The sequence below is a fragment of the Ruditapes philippinarum genome, unplaced genomic scaffold, assembly GCF_026571515.1.
Source record: "Ruditapes philippinarum isolate M1 unplaced genomic scaffold, ASM2657151v2 ctg5822_1_1_1_1, whole genome shotgun sequence".
In the NCBI taxonomy this organism is placed as follows: Eukaryota; Metazoa; Mollusca; class Bivalvia; order Venerida; family Veneridae; genus Ruditapes; species Ruditapes philippinarum.
In genome coordinates, this window is record NW_026859476.1 from 56,963 (window position 1) to 78,020 (window position 21,058).

Sequence of the window (21,058 nt, forward strand, 5' to 3'; positions counted from 1 at the left end):
ATTTTAACTAAAGGGAGGATTTGTTTTATAAAAGTTTTCTCTTTGGGGGTCCGCAACCCAAATACTTGGGGTTTTTTTCTTAAAATTTTTACGGTTAATTGATCAGTAAAGAAAAATGCTGCGTGTGGGCGATACTTTTTTAAATGCTGCGTCGAGGCAAAATACCATAAAGGGGCTCATTTGACGGAAAACAAGAAAACTTTTATCAATTCTTCTTTCGTTGTTCCTTTTAGTCGGTATTGGACGTTAAACATCTTTTCTAATATTTTCTAAAGATAAAAAGGTTTTTAAAATGCATATGTGCTTCGAAAAAGTTTTTTTAGAAACACGCAGTTACCTAAAATGTTATGATTCAGTAACCAAATTTCATTAAAAAAAGCAAATAAATAAAAAATTCATTTTTCTATATTCATGCATGATGTGTGCTTGATCTGTTGTGTCTGTCAGTTACTTTTGACTATTTTTCTTCTAATGTCAATTTCTCATAAACTGTCAGAGTTGATCACTTCAAATTTGGAATACTTTTTCAGTTTTTAATTTGAAATGCATTTCAAAATAGCAGATAACTTTTAATTTATTTTGTCTGAGTTGCGCCCCCTTTTGACTTTGTAAAAAGTAGAAAAAAATTTACTTTAAACTTTAAGTACTTGTTTATAACAAATTAAAAAAAAGGGATCATTTTGGGGTTGCCGTGTTTGTGGGTGCGAGCCCCGGGGTTTTTTTTTTGTTTGGTTTTTTGGGTTTTTGTTGTTTTTTTTTGGGGGGGGGGGTTTTCCTGCCCCAAAAAAAAGTTTAAACGCGCTGTTTGCGAAAAGGTTTTTTTTTTTATATTTTGCAATTTGCTTCCCCCCCTCCACTTGGGAAAGTTTAATTTTTTTAGAATTATAAAGATGTGAATTTTCAATTTAAAAGCAAAAAGTATTCCTTCATTTTTTAGGAGCCCAAAAAAGTTTTAAAATATTTTACAACATTGAAAAAGCTTCGGGGAAGATTATCTTATCACAAATGATTCCCGGTAAAAATTTTTTTATTTCCCCAAAATTAACACATGGGGAATGTAATTTTTTTAAGTTTTTAATGCAAAAGAAAATTAAATAGAAATTAAAATTTCCCTTTTTCCATAATATTTCCGGGGAGGGGTCCCAGTAAATTTTAGCACGAAGTTTACCCCTCTTGAATTTAAATTTAAAGGTATTTTCGCTCATTCAGTTTGGGGAGGCCGGGTTTTACACAAACCCATTTTTTTTTTTTCGTTCCCTTTTGCTAATTTTGACGAAGAAAAAGCCCCTGGTGGTTGGGGCAGAAAATAGAAACGGGAAAAACCCGGGATTTCTTTTTGAAATTTCGTCAACAAGACAAGAAATTTCAGCACTAAGAAAGAATTTCAAAAAGGAAAGTAACTACAACTTAGTTTTAAAAAGGAAAAAATTAAAGATCTAAAACCAAAAAACGTTTTTAAATTTTAAGAAAAAAGGGACAAATTTTAATTTAACACCGAGTTGAAAAGGTTTTCCAAAAAAGCTGGGTTTTTGGGTTTTTGAGGGAATAAAGAAAGATTTTTTTATGGACTTATTTAAAAAAATTGGGAACCAAAATTTTGTAAAAGTATAAACTTTACGTATTTGCAAAATTTGTAACCCGGCTTGGGGGGGACTGTAAGATTTACCAAGCTAACCCCATAGCTTTGCGACGGGGATAAGCTAAATTTTCAAGGGCCGAAAATAGGCTTCAACGGAAGCGCCCCTTTTTCTAAAAAGTAAAAACCTCCCTCTGCACTGTTTTGTGTTCAACGGGAACCCACTGTTAAAGGTCATTTCCTTTCCTTTTTAAAACGACCTATGTTTCAGCAAACCCTTTTCCCGTCAAATCCTTTCGAGGTTACCAAAAGGAGCATCCCGGGGGTCCGTTTTTTCCGGGACAAATTTCCATTGCAACAGGATCATGTTTTTGGCCTGTGGAGACTTCCGTCATTTCCGGAAAAGATTGTCCCGATGTTGTTCAAAGCAGGAAGATGGAAAGTTGGAGAACAGTTCAACGCCAAAAGTAATTCAGATATGAAAGATGAGTATAATTTTGACTACGAACGTTTTTACCAATGAATTACTATGAATACGAAACAAGGTCAAAAACATATATTGCTTAAAGGCAGATTAAAGAAAAAATTACATTTTTGGGGAAGGGAATTAAATCGCAGTAGTTTTTGTATTTAGATTTGATAGAATTTGGTTATCAAATTCCCTTTTTACAAACTGTGCCTCCAAGAAAGTTTTGTAAAAAATAACAAGTCTGCATTACAGGAATCTGAATTTGTTTGTGAAGCTATTAATGATTTGTTAGATAGAGCATTGATAGAAAAATGTGATTTACCTCCATATATAGTTAATCCATTGACCGTTTCTATTCAAAGTTCCGGGGAAGCAAAAGATTAATTCTTGACTTAAGAGTTGTAAATAAACATTTATGGAAACAGTCATTGAAATATGAGGATATTAAAGTTGCTTTAGCTTTTTTTACATAAAGATTATTTTATGATAAAATTTGATCTCACTAGTGCGTATCACTTTGTTGAAATTTTCAAGCCACATACTGAGTTTTTAGGTTTTTCTTGGAGAGATTCTTCTGGTAATATTTCATATTATAAATTTTTGGTTCTGCCTTTTGGTCTTTCTTCAGCTTGTTACAAGGCCGCTTATCTCAAAGTGGAGGGGTGAAGGGCAAGTTTGTTACTATGTTTTTTTTGGATGATGGTTTTTGTTGTAATACCATTCATATGAGAGTACGTTTAAAGTTGGCGCCCGGAAATAAAGCATGATTTATTGTCTTTTCGGGGTTTATACCTAATGCAGAAAAAGTCGGAGGTGTGGTTCACCGGTTAAAAATTTGGTTTTTTTAGGTATTTTGGTTAAATTCTAAATGACGGCAGGATTTTTGTACCCGTAGAAAAATAGCTCAAGGTCAAAAATGACAATAGGCCGATTTTTTATCGTCGCTTTAAAGTACACAAGACGCGTAGGCGTGAGAAAATGAGGGCCCGCTTAGTTTAGGTCAAATTTTTTCAATTTATTACATGCTTTTCGGTGGGGTTTTATAGAAATATATCAGATACATTTTCAATGGTACCATTTGCTTGCAAATCAGAGAGTAAAAATGGTTTTCGAGAGACAATTCAGGGCGTAAGTTTCCCTAGTTTCTATAAGGTTCTATGAACATCAAATTTTATCAATTTTTGGCTTTTTAAAAATTTTATGATAAAAATTTGGGTTTTTTTTGGATATCGGAAAAAGGAAACCCCGTTATGAAAAAAGAGGAAAACTATTTTTTGTCTAGAATTTTTTTACTATTTAAAGATTGGGGTATTTTAAACCCTACTTGCGGGTTGCTCTGGGAAAAAGAAAATGGGATTTTTAAATAGAATTGGTTTTCTTGGGGGTAAAGTAAAGTTTTTTTTTTTCCGTTTTTTGGGAAACCTTCGGGTTTTTGGGGGGGTTTTGGGTTTTACCGTTTTTGGGGGGGGTGTTTTCCCGTTTTTGCCACCCCAAAAAGTTTTTTACAAGTCTAAGAAAAAAAGTCTGTTGATAAGGGAAAGGGGTTTTTTTTACCTTTTGGGAAATCCGCCTTTTTTGGGCCCCTTTTTTTGGCCCCATGGACAGTTTAAAAAAAGCCCTTATTTAATTTAAAAGATTTTTCCCGTATTTAAAAATATTTTTTAAGTGGGAAAAATTTGGGAAAAGGGAATTTTTTGGAAAAGGAAACTAAAATTTCAAAGTTGGAATTTTATGTTATTTTAAAATTTTTTGGTTTAAAAATTTATAAGGCGGGATCGCCAACCAAACAGTTTTGATAGCCATTTGGGGTCAGCGGCCCTTTTTACTGCGGGACGCTTTTGTCAAGGTTTTTTTAATTAATGATTGTTTTTTGCTGTTTTTTAGGGTGAAAAATGTTTTATATTTTCTTTTATTAAAAATGTTTTTTTTGTTTACAAAAAGATGAAGGTTCCGGAAGTCCTTGGGGGGATTCCCGGGTTTCTCATTGTCACGTTTGGCTGGCACCCATCGGAAGTACGAGTATGGATTTAATCGATGGAGAAAGTGGGCTCTTAGTAACGGTTTGGGGAGTGGGGATATTTTACCTGCCAGTGCATTTCCGGTTGCACTGTAAATCTTTAATTCAGTCTGCAAATAGTGCAAGTCCAGTGATTAGTGCTTATTATTCTTTAAAACGGTTTCATGATATTAATGGTGTGCGTTCTCCATCCAGTTCTTCTTTAGTTACCAATATCCTTGAGGCAGCTAAAAGAATTTTAGCAAAACAAACAGTTAAGAAAGAAGTTATGACTGTAGACATTCTTTCCGCTATGTACGATAGGTTGTTTAAGCCTTACGGTTTAAAACATCAGCGTATAATTTGTGCTAGTGTTTTGGGGTTTTCAGGTTTTTTACGAAGCGCTGAATTGTTGAACATTGTTGTTTCAGATCTAGTATTTTATCCAACTTTTTTGGCACTTTTTATTGAAACTAGTAAGACAGATAAATATAGAGATGGTTCTTGGATATTGATAGCTAGAACTGGTACCAAGTTATGCCCAGTTGTTAATCTTGAAAAATATAAAAGATGGGCTAATTTAGATTCAAGTGATTTTTTGTTTTGTAATATTAGTAAGACTAAAAATGGATTTAAGAAAAGGACAGTTAATAAGCCAATGTCATATACTAATTTGAGAGATGAATTTAGATTAGCTTTCATGCCGCATGTAAGTGACATTTCTAAATATTGCCTGCATTCGTTAAGGGCAGGTGGAGCTTCAGCGGCGGCAAATAATGGAATTAAAGACAGAATGTTTAAACGTCATGGTCGCTGGACAAGCGAAAGTGCTAAAGACGGTTATGTTAAGGATAATTTAAGAGAACGTTTGTCAGTGTCTTTAGGATTGTGAATGATTGTCATATTCTTTAATATGCATAAATATGTTAGGTATATTTAATTTATAAGCTAAAGTTTGATTTATAGAATGCATTAATGCTTACCCGCTCTTTGAATTCAGCCGGTTGTCCAAGTGCTACATACAAATTACAAGTTTAGTAATTCATTTTATTTGTTTGTCTTTATTTCGGAAATATGGTGGTTGAAGGGAAATGTAATTTTCTAAGTTTGAATGCAATGAATAAGTAGAAAATTAATTTCCCTTTGTCCGATATATATTTCCGATAGGTGTCGCCATTATTATGATGCACGAAGTTTACGTGCTTGAATAAGTAAGTGTATATCGCTCATTCAGCTTTGGGCAGCCGGCTATACACAAACGTATTTTTTTAGGGTAATATTCTATTGTATTTCATAAGAGTATTCAGTGGATTTTGATATAAGATCATGTTTCATATACGGTATATTAATCTTATAGTCAAATATAATAATGTATTCATTAATTATGAATTATGTAAATGTGAATATATTGTACCGGTTCAGCCGGTTGTCCAAGTGCTACATACAAATTACAAGTTTAGTAATTCATTTTATTTGTTTGTCTTTATTTCGGAAATATGGTGGTTGAAGGGAAAATAGAATTCACGAAATAAAGATTGCTCAATGAGCACTTCTCACATAGTCAACATTTTTAACAAAGCTCTACAAGACACTAAGTACACAGTAAAAAATCACAGTGAACATTTCAAACACAGTGAACACTAGCTACTCAATGACCAGTATCCATACTATGAACATGACTCACTGAGCATTATCCACACAGTAAACACTACTCACTGTGTATTATCCACACAGTAAACACTACTCACTGAGCATTATCAACTTATTAAACACTATTCACTGTGCATTATCCACAAAGTAAACACTACTCACTGTCCATTATCCACACATTTAGCACTACTCTCACTAAGCATTATCCACACAGTTAACACCATTCACTGTGCATTATCCACACAGTAAACACTATTCACTGTGCATTATCCACACAGTAAACACTACTCATTGTGCATTATCCACACAGTAAACACTACTCACTGTGCATTATCCATACAGTAAACACTACTCACTGAGCATTATCAATACAGTAAACACTACTCACTGTGCATTATCCACACAGTAAACACTACTCACTGTGCATTATCCACACAGTAAACACTACTCTCACTAAGCATTATCCACACAGTTAACACTACTGCATTATCCACACAGTAAAAACAAACTCACTGTGCATTATCCACACAGTAAACACTACTCTCACTAAGCATTATCAATACAGTCAACACTACTGCATTATCCACACAGTAAAAACAAACTCACTGTGCATTAGCCACAAAGTAAACACTACTCATTTTGCATTATCGACGCAGTAAACACTATTCACTGTGTATTATCCACACAGCCAACACGACTCACTGTGCATTATCTACACAGTAAACACTACTCACTGAGCATTATCCACACAGTAAACACTACTCACTGAGCACTATCCACACCGTAAACACTACTAACTTTGCATTATCGACACAGTAAACATTATTCACTGTGCATTATCCACATAGTAAACACTTCTCACTGTGCATTATCCACACAGTAAACACTACTCACTGAGCATTATCAACTTAGTAAACACTACTCATTGTGCATTATCCACACAGTAAACACTACTCACTGAGCACTATCCACACCGTAAACACTTCTCACTGAGCACTTTCCACACCGTAAACACAACTCACTGAGCATTATTCACACATTGAACACTTCTCACTATCCATTATCCACATAGGAAACACTACTCACTTAACATTATCCACATAGTGAACACTACTCACTGAGCATTATCCACACAGTAAACACTACCACTGTGCATTATCCACACAGTAGACACGATTCACTTAGCACTATCCACACTGTAAACACTACTGCATTATCCACACAGTAAACATTACTCACTAAACAATATCCACACAGTAAACACTACTGCATTATCCACACAGTAAACACTCCTCACTGTGCATTATCCACACAGTTAACACTTCTCACTGAGCATTATCTACACATTAAACACTACTTACTGAGCATTATCCACACAGTCAACACTACTCACTGAGCATTATCCACTCAGTAAACACTACTCACTAAGCATTATCCACACAGTAAACACTACTGCATTATCCACACAGTAAACACTACTCACTAAGCATTATCCACACAGTAAACACTACTCATTAAGCATTATCCACACATTAAACACTACTCACTAAGCATTATCCACACAGAAAACACTACTCACTAAGCATTATCCACACAGTAAACACTACTCACTAAGCATTATCCACACAGTAAACACTACTCACTAAGCATTATCCACACAGTAAACACTACTCACTAAGCATTATCCACACAGTAAACACTACTCACTGAGCATTATCCACACATTAAACACTACTTACTGAGCATTATCCACACATTAAACACTATTTACTGAGCATGATCCACAAATTAGACACGGCTCACTGAGCACTTTCCACACAATCGTTGCTCACTGAGAACTATCCATACATTACTCACTCATCGAAAATTAGTCACTTACCAAAAGTCATTCCGTATACATTACAAACTGGTCATATCAAAAGGAGCATTACTCACTGAACACCTAGATTCTACATAGGTCTATTTTATGGAAAATATATGGGATAAATTTTGATCAAACATTTATGGATGGTGATCAAGAATAGAGGGTTTTGCCACTTGTAACTATTGCTTTATTATCGGTCCTGCAGCGTTTTGGAGGACGACAATTTTGTGGGTCAGTGTTTTATTCATTGGTTAATGCCTCTAAGATAAACTGTTTGTAATACAGGTTGTGAAGAAGAAGAATTATTCTTTATTTTCCAGTATCATTACCGGTAATATAATATATCATCGGCCCTGAAATCATTTTGTTCATGCAGCTAGAAATATACAAAACATATTTTAGTGCAAGACGAAAAAATATTCTTGTTTACAGGGATATTGCAGTACGATACTCACGAAATATGGTTTGCGATTATTTCGTGAAATATTTGTTTATTAGACTTTTTAAAAAAATCGATGAAATATTTGTTTATTATACACTTTTAAAACATTCGGTGAAATATTTGTTTTTTATACACTTGTGATGATGATAATGCTGCTGCTGATGATGATAATGATGATGGTGATGAAGATGGCAGTTGTGGTATTAACGAGACCGTCATTAGGTTATTTTTTTTATATAAATTTTATCTAAATAAACGGTATTTTATTTAAGTAAAAATAATCCATTTGTGACATATACGTTGGTATTTCCACTTTTAATGGGCATTTTTGGTAAGTGACAAATACGTTTTCATGAGCGCAGATACACTCAATCCAACCATGGCAAATTTATGTTCCATTTTCGGCCATGTTCGACCGAATATGTCACACATGTGACAAAGTCGAACCGAATATGTCACACGTGTGCAATATTCGGTCCGTGACATATACGGTCTGACAGGCGGTCATAATTATATGGGGTCACTAAACTTCGTTACAACGGAATAAATATGGTTTTAACTATTTTCATGACGTAGTTGTATATACACGAACGACATTCACGATACTCTAAATCTGCATCAATACCAACAATTAATGCATGTTGATAAGGGGCATATCAATCACATTTTTAAGTCTAATCAACTGCATTAAATTTAGAAAATGATCAAGCATATCTATCATTTAACACATAAGGAGTACCCCCAGTAGTAAACCTATAAAAGTCACACTCGAGATTTTTCACTATTTTTCTCTAAAGTGCCTACTTTTTCTTGTAAAAGCAAAGTTTGATTTCGGAGCCGTTTCGTGATCAATTTACAACCTATTGTTCATCTTACAGATAGCATTTAAATGTTGATCAGTAAGTGAATTAAAATAATCAAACCTTCATAATAACAAAAAAAAAAACACACGTTATGCTCATTGTGAGACCTGCCCTAAATGACGTCAGTATGGGCGCCGCCATTTTGAAATGGCCGTCACGTTAGGTTATAACGTAAATCAACGGAGAAAAATAACATTTTAACTATATTACTGACTTTTCAAAAAAAGAGAGAAAAACCTACAAATATTGACTCCAGGCTTAACATGACATTTATTTAAATGAGTTTATGATTATATTTGACAAAAAAAGAAATGTTCAAATTTTGTGGGACAGACTATAGTGACGTAAATAGTGACGTCGTACGCAGCGTTATATTTGCATCTTAGCAACAGGCGTTATTGGCGCATTTTACAGTATAACATGTAAATGTAATTTTTAAATATGGAAGAAACAGATTCACATCAAGACGAAATGTGCATCCAGATAAATGTCCAGGGGACTGGTGAGATTTTAATCTAATTAAATCTTTTTTCTTCAAATAAATTTATTGCACTAAAAACTATTTGAAATAAACAAATGGACCCAAAACTTATAAAGGAATGTGTACGTACTTGAATAAGTTTAGTTATTTTGTATTGATAACGCCATAAAGTATTACATGTATATGGCATACAATATATGACAATGTTATATTTTTATACTATATATTCAGTTTTCAAAAAATATAAGTTTTTTTTTTAACTAAGGTTGGGTAAATATATTCATTAGGTTTAAACTCTTAAATTATACAACATACAAAGAAACTAAGAAGCATTTTCAAATACATTTCTTTTTTCCTTTATAAATTTTTAAAAGGTAAAACATTGAATATATTCACTTGAAAGAAAAAAATAACAATTTTTTTTAAAGTTATGCCTTTATGTAGTTATTATACATTGTGCAATACAGAATACTATTAGACGAGAACACATCTGTCAAATCTATATTGCACGAGGCACAAGCCGAGTCTGATAACAGGCGAATAGAATAAGACTTAGTATTGTTTTTAATGATCGCTTTATTTCACTTCACTATTTTTGACATTTTGACGCAACCTTGTTAATTCAAGGGCATAAAGGATTTGATATTGATTTTTGAACTCGATAATAATGAAAACGATAACATAATTGGATCTAATACTAATTAGAAAAATCACGTGGTACAAATGCTTAAAATTTACTTTACTGATTATATCTTATATCTTATAAAATATATTGATATTTGTTATAGAAATAGATATATTGATATTTGTTATAGAAATGCCAGAAGAACACAATGCAATTATGATGTCTGAAAATAGGAAGAAACCTAGAAAAAGGAAACGATCTCAAAAACAATTGGAACGTTGGATGAAATATCGCGAGAAAAAATATAACGAGAAGGTACTGAAGAAAGAAAGCATTCCCAACGACAATAATTCATCGTCAAATATAAACCAAAAGTTTTATCCATCTACAGCCCAGAATAGCCTTGACTTACCTGCACAAAAGGCCATATCTGTTGCTAATATATGTTTGCAAACCGCCATTTCAACTGAAGCAACAAAGACAATCATATCTAATTTAAGACCAGAAGCCCCGGAGTTTGTGCCTCGTTCAATGGCTATAAAAGTTGTTTCAGAGCATTCAAATCAAAACATAGCCGATGACGGACAGAAAAGTGAAAACAATAAGGCCAACTTTGTGGACAATGATATGGCAAGCTATATTGACGACAATATGGTAAGATATGTTCAAAGTAATATGGCAGTCTATGTGGACTCCAATATGACAAGCTTTATGGAAAACGATATGATTAGTTCTGTGCACAACGATATAACAAGGTCTGTAAAAAACGAAATGGCAAACAATGTGGACAACAATATGTCAAGCTCTCTGGTCAACGATATGATAAGCAACATAAACAACGAAATGGCAGGTTATGTGGGAAACGATATGGCAAGATCTGTGGACTACAATATGACAAGCTCTGTAGGCAACGATATGGCAAGTTCTGTGGACAACAATATGCCAAGTTCTGTGGAAAACAATATGACAAGCTCTGTGGACAGCGATATGACAAGTCGTGTGGACAACGATATGCCAAGCTCTGTAGATAACGATATGTCAAGCTCTTTAGACAACGATATGCCAAGCTCTGTGGACAACGATATGCCAAGCTCTGTGGACAACGATATGCCAAGCTCTGTAGACAACGATATGCCAAGCTCTGTGGACAACGATATGACAAGCTCTGTAAACAACGATATGCCAAGCCCTGTGGACAACGATATGTTAAGTTCTGTAAACAACGATATGCCAAGCCCTGTGAACAACGATATGCTAAGTTCTGTAAACAACGATATGCCAAGCCCTGTGAACAACGATATGCCAAGCTCTGTAGACAACGATATGCCAAGCTCTGTTGACATCGATATGCCAAGCCCTGTGTACAACGATATGACAAGTTCTGTGGACAGCCATATAAAAATTTATGTAGACAACGATATGTCAAGTTGTTTGGACAACAACATGCCAAGCTCTGTAGATAACGATATGCCAAGCTCTGTGGACAACGGTATGACAAGCTCTGGAGACAACAATATACCAAGCTATGTAGTTAACGGTAGGACAAGCCCTGTAGGTAACAACAATGTGCCAAGCCCTGTGGACAACATTATGCCAAGCCGTGTGGACAACATTATGCCAAGCTCTGTGGACAACGATTTGCCAAGCTCTGTGGACAACGATTTGCCAAGCTCTGTGGACAACAATATGGCAAGTTCTGTGGACAATGATGTGACCAGCTCTCTAGTCTACGATAGGATAATCACTATAAACAACGATATAACAGGTTTTGTGGAAAGCCATATGCCAAGCTCTGTGGACAACGATATGCCAAAATCTGTGGACAACGATATGACAAGTTCTGTGGAAAACGATTTGGTAAGCTCTGTGGACAGCGATATGACAAGTTCTGTGGAAAACGATATGGCAATCTCTGTTGACAACAATCTGGCAAGCTCTCTGGTCATATTTCTGTTTTATTATCTGGATTGTTATATGACAAGCTTTTTGGGAAACTATATGGCAAGCCTTGTTGACAACGAGGTGGTAAGCTCACTGGCCAACGATATAGCAAGGTCTGTGGACAACAATATGGCAAGCTCTCTGTATAACTATATGGCAACTTCTGTGGCCAGCGATAAAGAAAGCTCTGTGGCAACCAATATGACAAGCTCTGTTCGTAAGGATGATGCAAATTCTACTGATAACGATATGGCAAGCTCTTATGACAACAATATGACAAGCTCTCTGGTCTACGATATGGAAAGCTCTATGAACAACGATATGGCAAGCTCTCATGGCGACCATAAAGCAATGTATGCTGGAAACAATATTGCAGGCTGTCTGGACAACAGTATGACAAATCATGTAGACTACAATATGACAAGCTCTCGGAACAATGATACAGTTGGCTCTGTGGACGGTGATATGGCAGGTCCCCTAGACAACAAAATGGCAAACTTTGATGACAACAATATGATTGGCTCTGTGGAAAACGATATTGCAAGTTCTATTGACGTCAACATGGGACTCTTTGTTGACAAAAATATGACAATCTTTTTAGAAAACAATACGAAAAACTGTGTGAATAACAATATGACAAACTCTGTGGACATCAGTATGTCAAGCACATTGGACAACGAAATGACAAGATCTGAAGAAAACGATATGGCAAGATCTGTGAACAAAGATATGGTAAGCTCTGAAGACATCGATATGACAAGGTCTGTGAACAAAGATATGGTAAGCTATGTTGGCATCAATATGGCTAGATCTGTGAACATAGATATGGTAAGCTCTGAGGGCATCGATATGGCAAGCTCATTAGACAACGATATGGCGAGACCTGTCAACAATTATGTTGTTAGCTCTCCTAACAACGATATGGCGAGCTCTCTGGACACCGATGTTGTAAGCTCTGTTGAAAACAATACGGCAATCTTTTCGGACAGCGATTTGACAGGATCTGTGGACAACGATATTGCAGGCTGCCTTGACAACAAAACGACAGGCTCTGTGGGGAACAATTGTGCAAGCCTTCTGGATAGCATTGTATTAAACTCCGTTGAAACAGACTGTGGTGTTGACTCTCGTTTAGAGCCTGCCGAAAGTTTTATTGGTGTTGAGGATGACGATACTTTATCTGGAATATTATCAATCTACGTTAACAGTGAATTACATTGTGCAATTGATAAGGTAGGTTCATTGCAAATTAATTTGTACATTGCATTAATGACAAAAGATGTAAATAAGTAAGCCTCCTAAAACATAAATCCAACATTTTTATATGAACTAATATATAATTATGTTCAGTCTAAATGGCTTTTTGCATAATTTATACAACTGTGGCACGATTTGTTTCTCTACCGTAACTAGTGAATTTTATTTTTGTTTATTTAAATTTCAATGGATAGAAGTATTAAAATAGCTGACAGCAAATTTTCTTCTGGTTCATTTGCAGGAAGCACTCTGTGAGCAAATTGCTGAAGCTGAGGAATTCGGATATATGTACTTTTCTTTTTCGAATTTGTGAATAAAATCATTTAATATACATGTACATAAACTTGTTTTCATCCTTGACATTATTTTAAAGATCATGTAGTGGTAAAAATCTGGAAACAAAGTGATCCCTCGGAAGCATTAAGCACAACAAAATTACATAAGAATTGCAGACTCGGTTTGATTGAGTCTGTACATGAGGGATAATGAATAAGTGCAACATCCCTCACGCCCTCTAGCACCGGCTTGAGCGGTACTCAATTCTCAACACTTAATAGTGCTGGCATCAATGATCCCGAAGGACCAGAACACTGAGTGAAATTATATATGTGTACATAATTATGCAAAGAAAACAATTTTCAAACATCGAAGAATATATAAAAAAGTACTGCAAATATTTGTCCATATTATATGTAATCACTCCGTGGTCGAGGGGTTAGAGTCGATGACTTCTAATCCAGTTACCTCTCTGGCGTGGGTTGGATCCCCGGGAGATGCTTTGGTAGTTTAGCGCGGAGAAAGATAGTCTAGTACTGGTGTAACTCTCCAGGAACGATGGTTAGGAAACTACCCGCCTATATGACTGAAATACTGTTGATAAAGGCGTAAAATGAAACAAACAAACAAAAGTAATCATTAGAATATATGCATTCATTTCTTATTGAAAAATTTGACTTAAACTTTATAGAAAATAAAATTTATATTACCTCCCTTTATTTACATGAAATGTTAAATTCGGTAATATCAAATTAAGATTTACCAACATTGTAGGTTCCAAAAAGCATTATTTATAAAGATATTACCTCCCTTTATTTACATGAAATGTTAAATTCGGTAATATCTTTATAAATAATGCTTTTTGGAACCTACAATGTTGGTAAATGTTAATTTGAGCATCATATTTATGATTTAAAACCATAAAAAATGTGTTATGTACAGGATATTTTAAATACTCGTTAACCTGCTAAAATCTATAGTGACTTGCCTTTGTCACCAGTATCTTTCAGTCTGACCACGCTCTATACTCGTGGTAACTCGTATCTTGTATCTTGACATTGAAATCTCATGTCTATTCTAAATTGAAGGTGAATGCATTGCAGATATTCATCATTTTTTTATTTCATTACGAAGTAATTTTTCTGAAGGGAGATAATTCAATATAAGGTTTAAAGACAATCTACAACCAATGGCGTTATTAGGTTTCATTAAAGATATGTTCAACATAATAATAATAATAATGTCTCTTTTCCTTTTTACACATTACTAATCTTCTTCTTCTATATTTTGATTTTGAATGCGAATTTAAAAAGGCTCCTGTGTAGTACACATTTAACCCATCCTCCACTGTACGGGACATCAATCTTGTTTTTGCGCTTGTAAAACCTAATATTGAATTATCTCCCTTCAAAAAAAGTACTTCGTAATGAAATGAAAAATGATGCAAATAAAAAAACGTTTCAAGTTCTAAAATGATTTGATATCAGTAAGTAATTAGTCATTTATATAAAGAATGTATTAAAATTTATTCATGACGAATGGATTATCAAACTAATGAAAACGCGGATATCGCCGAAAGAAGGAATTAAATTTGTGTTCGATAGCTGAAATTTAAACTTTTGACCGGGATCGCGTGCAATGCATTGATAATGAGATCGGTTGTCACGCCTCGGTGACTCTCTTTGATCGGATTCTCTGTAGAAAAATACAATTTTCAGCGTTAAAAGGCGGATCGATAAGTTTTGAAATACATGTATATATGCCTCGGAGCGCCAGACGCGGGACAAATAGTTCTGTCACGGAAGTCTGCGAAACACATGTTACTTTACAAGTTTAGTACTATAAACACGGATTCGTTTCGGTGAACAGACTGTCTCTAAAATTGGATAATTTGTCACATGTTACTATCTGCTCTGTTGGATGAGATACAATGTATTTTTATTATCACTTTTATACACGCTACACTGAAAGTGGAATCGTGTTGCTTTAAACGTTTCAAATCTACGTACGGCTACATGTATTAAACCGTTTGAATAAACGCTGCTAGACAAAATATAACGTATCGTGTTTTTATTTTTATCTAAAGGTTTTAAATACTTAATGTTTTATCTGTTAAATAAGATAGTGAAGGGGATTAATTTCGGAGCTACTTTTTAGATAACAGCCTAGCATAAACACATAACGTACATACCTTAATTGACGAGAATAGGACGATATCGAGAAGCGGAATTTCCACACCGCAGTGACCTATAAAATTACAAGGTAATGTTTATACTACCTACCTTTTCTACTGTCCGTTTTTTTAATCTTAAGTTTGCGTTCTTTGTCAAGTTTTATTTACATTACTCGTGCCATAAAGTTGTTTAAGCATTTAACATGTAGACAGTACTTTTACTAGCGGAGTATTTACGGTGATATCGAGTTACTATACAATTGTTGTATCATTACTTCGGGGGATGTAGTATTCATTTTATGTTACTTCAGGTATCTATTTATAAAAAGAGACGAATTTTACACATTGTGATCTCAAAGTGTGATGATTTCATCTTGATATTTTAACATGATTTGTTACTGATATAATATCAGTGTGAATTGGAATGTTACAGATTATATGAAGTAAGGTATGTTTTCTTTTTATTGTCTTTATTTAATTTATCGTTGTTGTTGTTGATGATTATAATGATAATGATAAAGGTGATGGTATTTTGTCTTATAGTGTTGGTTATAGCTTTTACTTATTAAAATGACAGTCTATGATGTATAAAAAAGAGAATTATGTATTTGCCATTACCTGGGCTAAGTCACGCGTATTTATTTAGGCATTGGAGACAATGTAGCGGAAACAATGTACATTTTGTATATGAAACAAATATAGGAAACAATATATATGAAACAATGTATAGGAAACAATGTATAGGAAACAATATATAGGAAACAATGTATAGGAAACAATATATATGAAACAATGTATAGGAAACAATATATAGGAAACAGTGTATAGAAAACATGGTATAGGAAATTTGGTATAGGATACAATTTATTATAGGAAAAAATATACAGGAAACATGGTATAGGAAACAATGTATAAGAAAACATGTATAGAAAACATGTTATATGGTATAGAAAACAATGTTTAGTGCCCTGGTATTAGGACACGAACTCAAGGTTCGAGAATCGATTGCCTGACACCGTTACCACTAGGCGACTGATCATGGATATTTTACAATGATGAACATACAAAATATATCTGTATCTTAGCTTGTTATAAAGGTAACAGACACATATGTAAACGACCTTGTCATGTTCATCTAGTAAAGGACGGACGTACGAAATAAAAATACGAATAATGGTACAGAAATGTTAAGCTCATAAAACTATTCTAACTTTTAGCATATTTATTCTTTCATGCCTTATACAAATTAAAAAACGTTTACAACTTAAACTTAATAACTTTATAAACTAAACTGAATTTCAATCGTGTAAATTTATCTAACGTTAAAAACCAATAGACTGACCGAGGATTACACCTTTTGTTTACTTTGGTAAAATCAACAATGAGTCATAATAAAGGAATAAAATTGATTTGGATTGCACTTAAATCCCGATAGGTTTTATACGTGTATGAAATTTAAGAAAACTTGAGTCATTTCCACTTGACTTCTCAAAACTGGTTCCTCTGAATTTCATTCGAAAATGTCATTTGAACTGAAGATTTTTCTGGACATACAAAATTCGTGCAGATTATTTTATGTAATAAAGACGCAAGAAAAACTGAGCTGGAAATTTTTTTTTGCAAAAAAATATAAACGTGAGTGTTAATTTCTTGTTGTTGGTTCTGAGTAGAAATTAGTCGTCGTCGCCGTCACTGATGTTACCACTGTTGTTACCGCTGCTTGTGCTGCTGCCACCACCGCCACCGCCGTTGTTGTTAATGTTTTGTTGTTTCTCCTGATTAACCAATTTGGCGTGAAATCCGTCTCGTTTTGCATACATTTATGCTTTTATTTACATTATTTTGTGATAGCATATCCTTTTTTTTCATACTTTAGATTACTTCTCCACTTCTTATTGTTTGATTTATGCCATTTGATAATAAACCAGGGTTTTTTATCATTTTTCATTGCCTCGTAAAATAAGTGTGTAAATATGGGCACATATTTGCATCATGATGCCTGGACTATAACAGCCGTTCCCAAAATAACAAAACCGAGCTATTCGGTGTCTTTTATAACAATATTCAATACGATATTTTAATTTCTATCAAGCCTTTTCAAATCCATATCACTTAAATACCAGACGACATGTAAGTAAAAATGTAAACAGCAGGTCGTTTTGCTCTTGTGTTTTTTTTGCACTCTGTTATAAATGTTATAAATATGTTAACCTATTTTATACGCCTCAACGAATAAATTTTTAATGTAACCGACTTGTTACCGACTTAGTCACTTTATCTTTTACTTTAATGCATGCTCAGCATTTTATCATTTTTCTTATTTTATAAGATTTAAAAAAGAAAGAGATCACGAGAAGCGTGCGCAGATTAATACATGCTCACTGTGTTATTTGTCAGTTTATTGACTGTGAAAAAAACAAACAATACTTTCTTATTAAAAGAGAGAAAAGTTTGTTGAAATGTATATTGTACTAACCACAATACTTTCTTTTCACTAATTTTTATACGCTTTCTTTTTGTGTCATTATAAATTCGTGATCATTCGGCATATTTCGTAACTTTCCGTGCGCTTAAAGGTCCAATAAGCGTCAGCTTGACCAGGATCAGTATTCATCTTGTCAGTGTCAGCCAAACGTTTACTATTAAAACAGACATAAATGGCGTAAAGTAAAATTCATGTTATTCTATAAACTTTATCCAACCTTTAATACGATGAAATATCATGTACTAACATTTGAAGTAACAGTTTTCGTGCGCAAAAAATAAAGAGAAATGTCATATTTTTAAAGGCACGTTTATACAAAAATTAGACTTTGTGTAGTAGGTAAAACTTGACACGAACTGAATTATATTAAATTAAGTTTGAGCATATATTTTTTTTTAAATTAACAGCTTGGTTAAAGCACTGGAATTTAGAATTTTGGGTATATGTGTCTTTGATGTATTTCATTTATCAGTTGGTGTATATAACGATCGAAATCTGTAAAAAAAATAATCCAATTGGAATTTTATACATTTTACAGTAATAATGTTTAATCATATTTTATTGCTAAGCAATAAAAGATAAACAGACGCAGACACTTATTGTCATTATCTGAAACAATCATGACTAATTAAGATAAAGAGTGAATAGTTATTGTCGCAGCTAAATCGTGTTTTATACCAATATAGATTAAAGTCATACCTTTATTAAGGGTAAATATAATTTTGAATCATGTTGGTTAATAAAAATTAATTGGAAAAAAGACACCGACTTAGTTAATATCATGACTTGAAGTAAAACGTGGAAAAATATCATATTTTTTAGAATTTGATTAAAAATGAGATGTGCGTACTTTTTGGTATATGAAGTAATTTACGATCATTGAGTGGTATATTTAAAATATACGAGCATTACTTGAGAAACTCAGAGTGATCCGAGTCACATGAAAAAGAAACCACCTCTATAATAATAATAATAATAATAATAATTATAATAATAATAATAATAATAATTATTATTATTATTATTATTATTATTATTATTATTATTATTATTATTATTATTATTATAAACGTGTTATTGATAGTTTTATTATGTATAATATGTTCAGAAAGAAAAACATATGAGCAAGTTCTTATCAAAAACAAGCCCTACCTAGTTTTTTTGGAAACATTTAAAACATCATTCACCCGCGCTCCTTTGCAACGCCTATCACCCCCCCCCCCTCCATCCGTCATTGATTCCATATAAAATTTGATATTGGATAAAAATTCATAGTCGAGTCTATAACACAAACTTGTGTATGCGTAGCACATTTAAAAGATTTAACGTTATAAAAAATAAAAGGTGTCAGCTACTGCATGATTTATTGTGTTCGTGTTACGGAATATATTTAATTTGTATACTTGTTGACTATCCTATATTGTTTTGGTAAATTTGATATTTTTTAGCCTGGATATTATACAAGTACATGTATAACTCAACATCACGTGAAGTAGGTTCGTGATCTTATGATGATAAATAGACAAAGAATCTTTTATTAAAAAGGAATTCTGTATATAACAATAATAAATATTCGCGGAATACGCACCCAGTTTTGTTGCACGATTTCTCATACCTTATCGCATTGCAGACGCATTTTCATGACTCAAAATCTATGGTGTACAGAATGGGTCTTTATTAATATATCAATTCCCATCGTATTTTTGTCTAGACTGATTGACAAAAGAAAGAAACAGAAAGGAGGGGTAAAAGAAATAGATTTCAAGGACGGAGGTAATGCAAGGAAATCAAGGCCATCCTGGGATGGCGGGACATTCGGGCCATGACAGTTTGGCAGGAAATTCGGGTCACACTGATATGACGGGACACTCCGACCACAATGCTGTAATGTACAGCCATAATAGGGTAGGTTTTAAATGATCTTAATTAAATATACATTCAGAATAACTATGCCTTTATGAAAAAAAATATAATGAAAATAGAATTGTAAAAACGACTTACTATTGATATTCCTTATTTACATTATTTTTTTATCACGTGACTATTGTATAGTTATTACATGTATATCGTTAAAAAAATGATACGATATGTTTTCTATGGTTTTTCAATTCCCGCATTCAGTCAGTATGTTTTTAATGTATCTGTATCTATTTTTATCTTTTGACAGTTTTTACAGATGCACACATCTGCCAGATTGATTGTTGAAGAGTGGAGCTCTGAATCGATATACGGTTAGTTTGTGCACATTTTCTTATTATTTTAATTAATAACCATCAGCCTCGGTATTTGTCGGTAAACTCCGTGAATATTCGTAAATGCGTAAAATGCTGACAATTCATAGAAAATATTACAGAATCTTCCAGTATTACTCAACAAAGTCCGATGTTTATTTGTGTAATATCCAAAAAGTAATTATCTGCCAGACATGTTTCATTAATAATTCAAACCACAGAGATGTTTTATTTCTTGCAGTTTTGTGAGGTATCTATATCATTGCAATTACCATCATCTTCTATTAGCGGAGTTTGCAAGAAATCGATATTTTAGCTTGCCCTTTAAACTTTTTGTGTTAACTTTTCAGATATAAATGAAATTTATAAATGTCATATTGTGACGTTCATGTGCGCGTTTACTGTGTGCACACGCATAACGTACACTTTAAATTCAATTTAAAGGGACTCCACCGAGTTTTTTATTCCTCGAGATTAATGTCCCATTTGATGTAGGACAAGACGTGCAAAATTTCAGATCATTCGCTCACTCGTTTTCCAGAATGAATATTCTAATTATGAAGAAAGACCAATAATTGAAAAGTGTTCCAAGGTTTTTTACTGAAAACTCGGGCTAAAAATAACACAAACATATGATTTTTAATTCATTTCTGTATACATCATTTTATTATCTTTTGCATATATGTGTGTTTAAAGTGCCCCCGTTGATCTGTGTAAGAAATTCAAATT

General features: G+C 33.5%; 3 protein-coding genes across 3 annotated transcripts; all 3 read left to right on the forward strand.

Moving 5' to 3' along the window:
- The first annotated feature begins 4,066 nt into the window (after positions 1–4,066).
- On the forward strand, positions 4,067–4,933 carry LOC132756632 (integrase/recombinase xerD homolog). The gene has a single exon (XM_060747751.1). It carries the CDS (start codon positions 4,067–4,069, stop codon positions 4,931–4,933), a length of 867 nt encoding a protein of 288 aa, XP_060603734.1.
- Positions 4,934–9,243: 4,310 nt separating this feature from the next.
- LOC132756633 (putative uncharacterized protein DDB_G0286901) lies at positions 9,244–13,477 on the forward strand. The gene is made up of 3 exons (XM_060747752.1): positions 9,244–9,362; positions 10,157–13,140; positions 13,406–13,477. The coding sequence occupies exons 1-3, from the start codon at positions 9,302–9,304 to the stop codon at positions 13,475–13,477; spliced, it is 3,117 nt and encodes a 1,038-aa protein (XP_060603735.1). The 5' UTR covers positions 9,244–9,301.
- A 2,251-nt stretch (positions 13,478–15,728) lies between these two features.
- Positions 15,729–20,329, forward strand: LOC132756639 (uncharacterized; the record flags this gene model as incomplete). The annotated part of the gene is given in 3 exon segments (XM_060747759.1): positions 15,729–16,056; positions 19,810–20,003; positions 20,266–20,329. Coding segments are annotated over 2 exon segments (193 nt in total), but the record flags the coding sequence as incomplete, so codon positions are not given.
- Positions 20,330–21,058: the final 729 nt, after the last annotated feature.

What these genes read in the sequence shown, in the direction of transcription:
- LOC132756632 (XM_060747751.1), top strand. Translation starts at nt 4,067, where the DNA reads ATGGATTTAATCGATGGAGAAAGTGGGCTCTTAGTAACGGTTTGGGGA.
- LOC132756633 (XM_060747752.1), top strand. Translation starts at nt 9,302, where the DNA reads ATGGAAGAAACAGATTCACATCAAGACGAAATGTGCATCCAGATAAAT. An exon ending in GATAAATGTCCAGGGGACTG is followed by an intron (nt 9,363 to 10,156) that starts GTGAGATTTTAA and finishes TATTTGTTATAG; the next exon opens with AAATGCCAGAAGAACACAAT. An exon ending in TACATTGTGCAATTGATAAG is followed by an intron (nt 13,141 to 13,405) that starts GTAGGTTCATTG and finishes GTTCATTTGCAG; the next exon opens with GAAGCACTCTGTGAGCAAAT.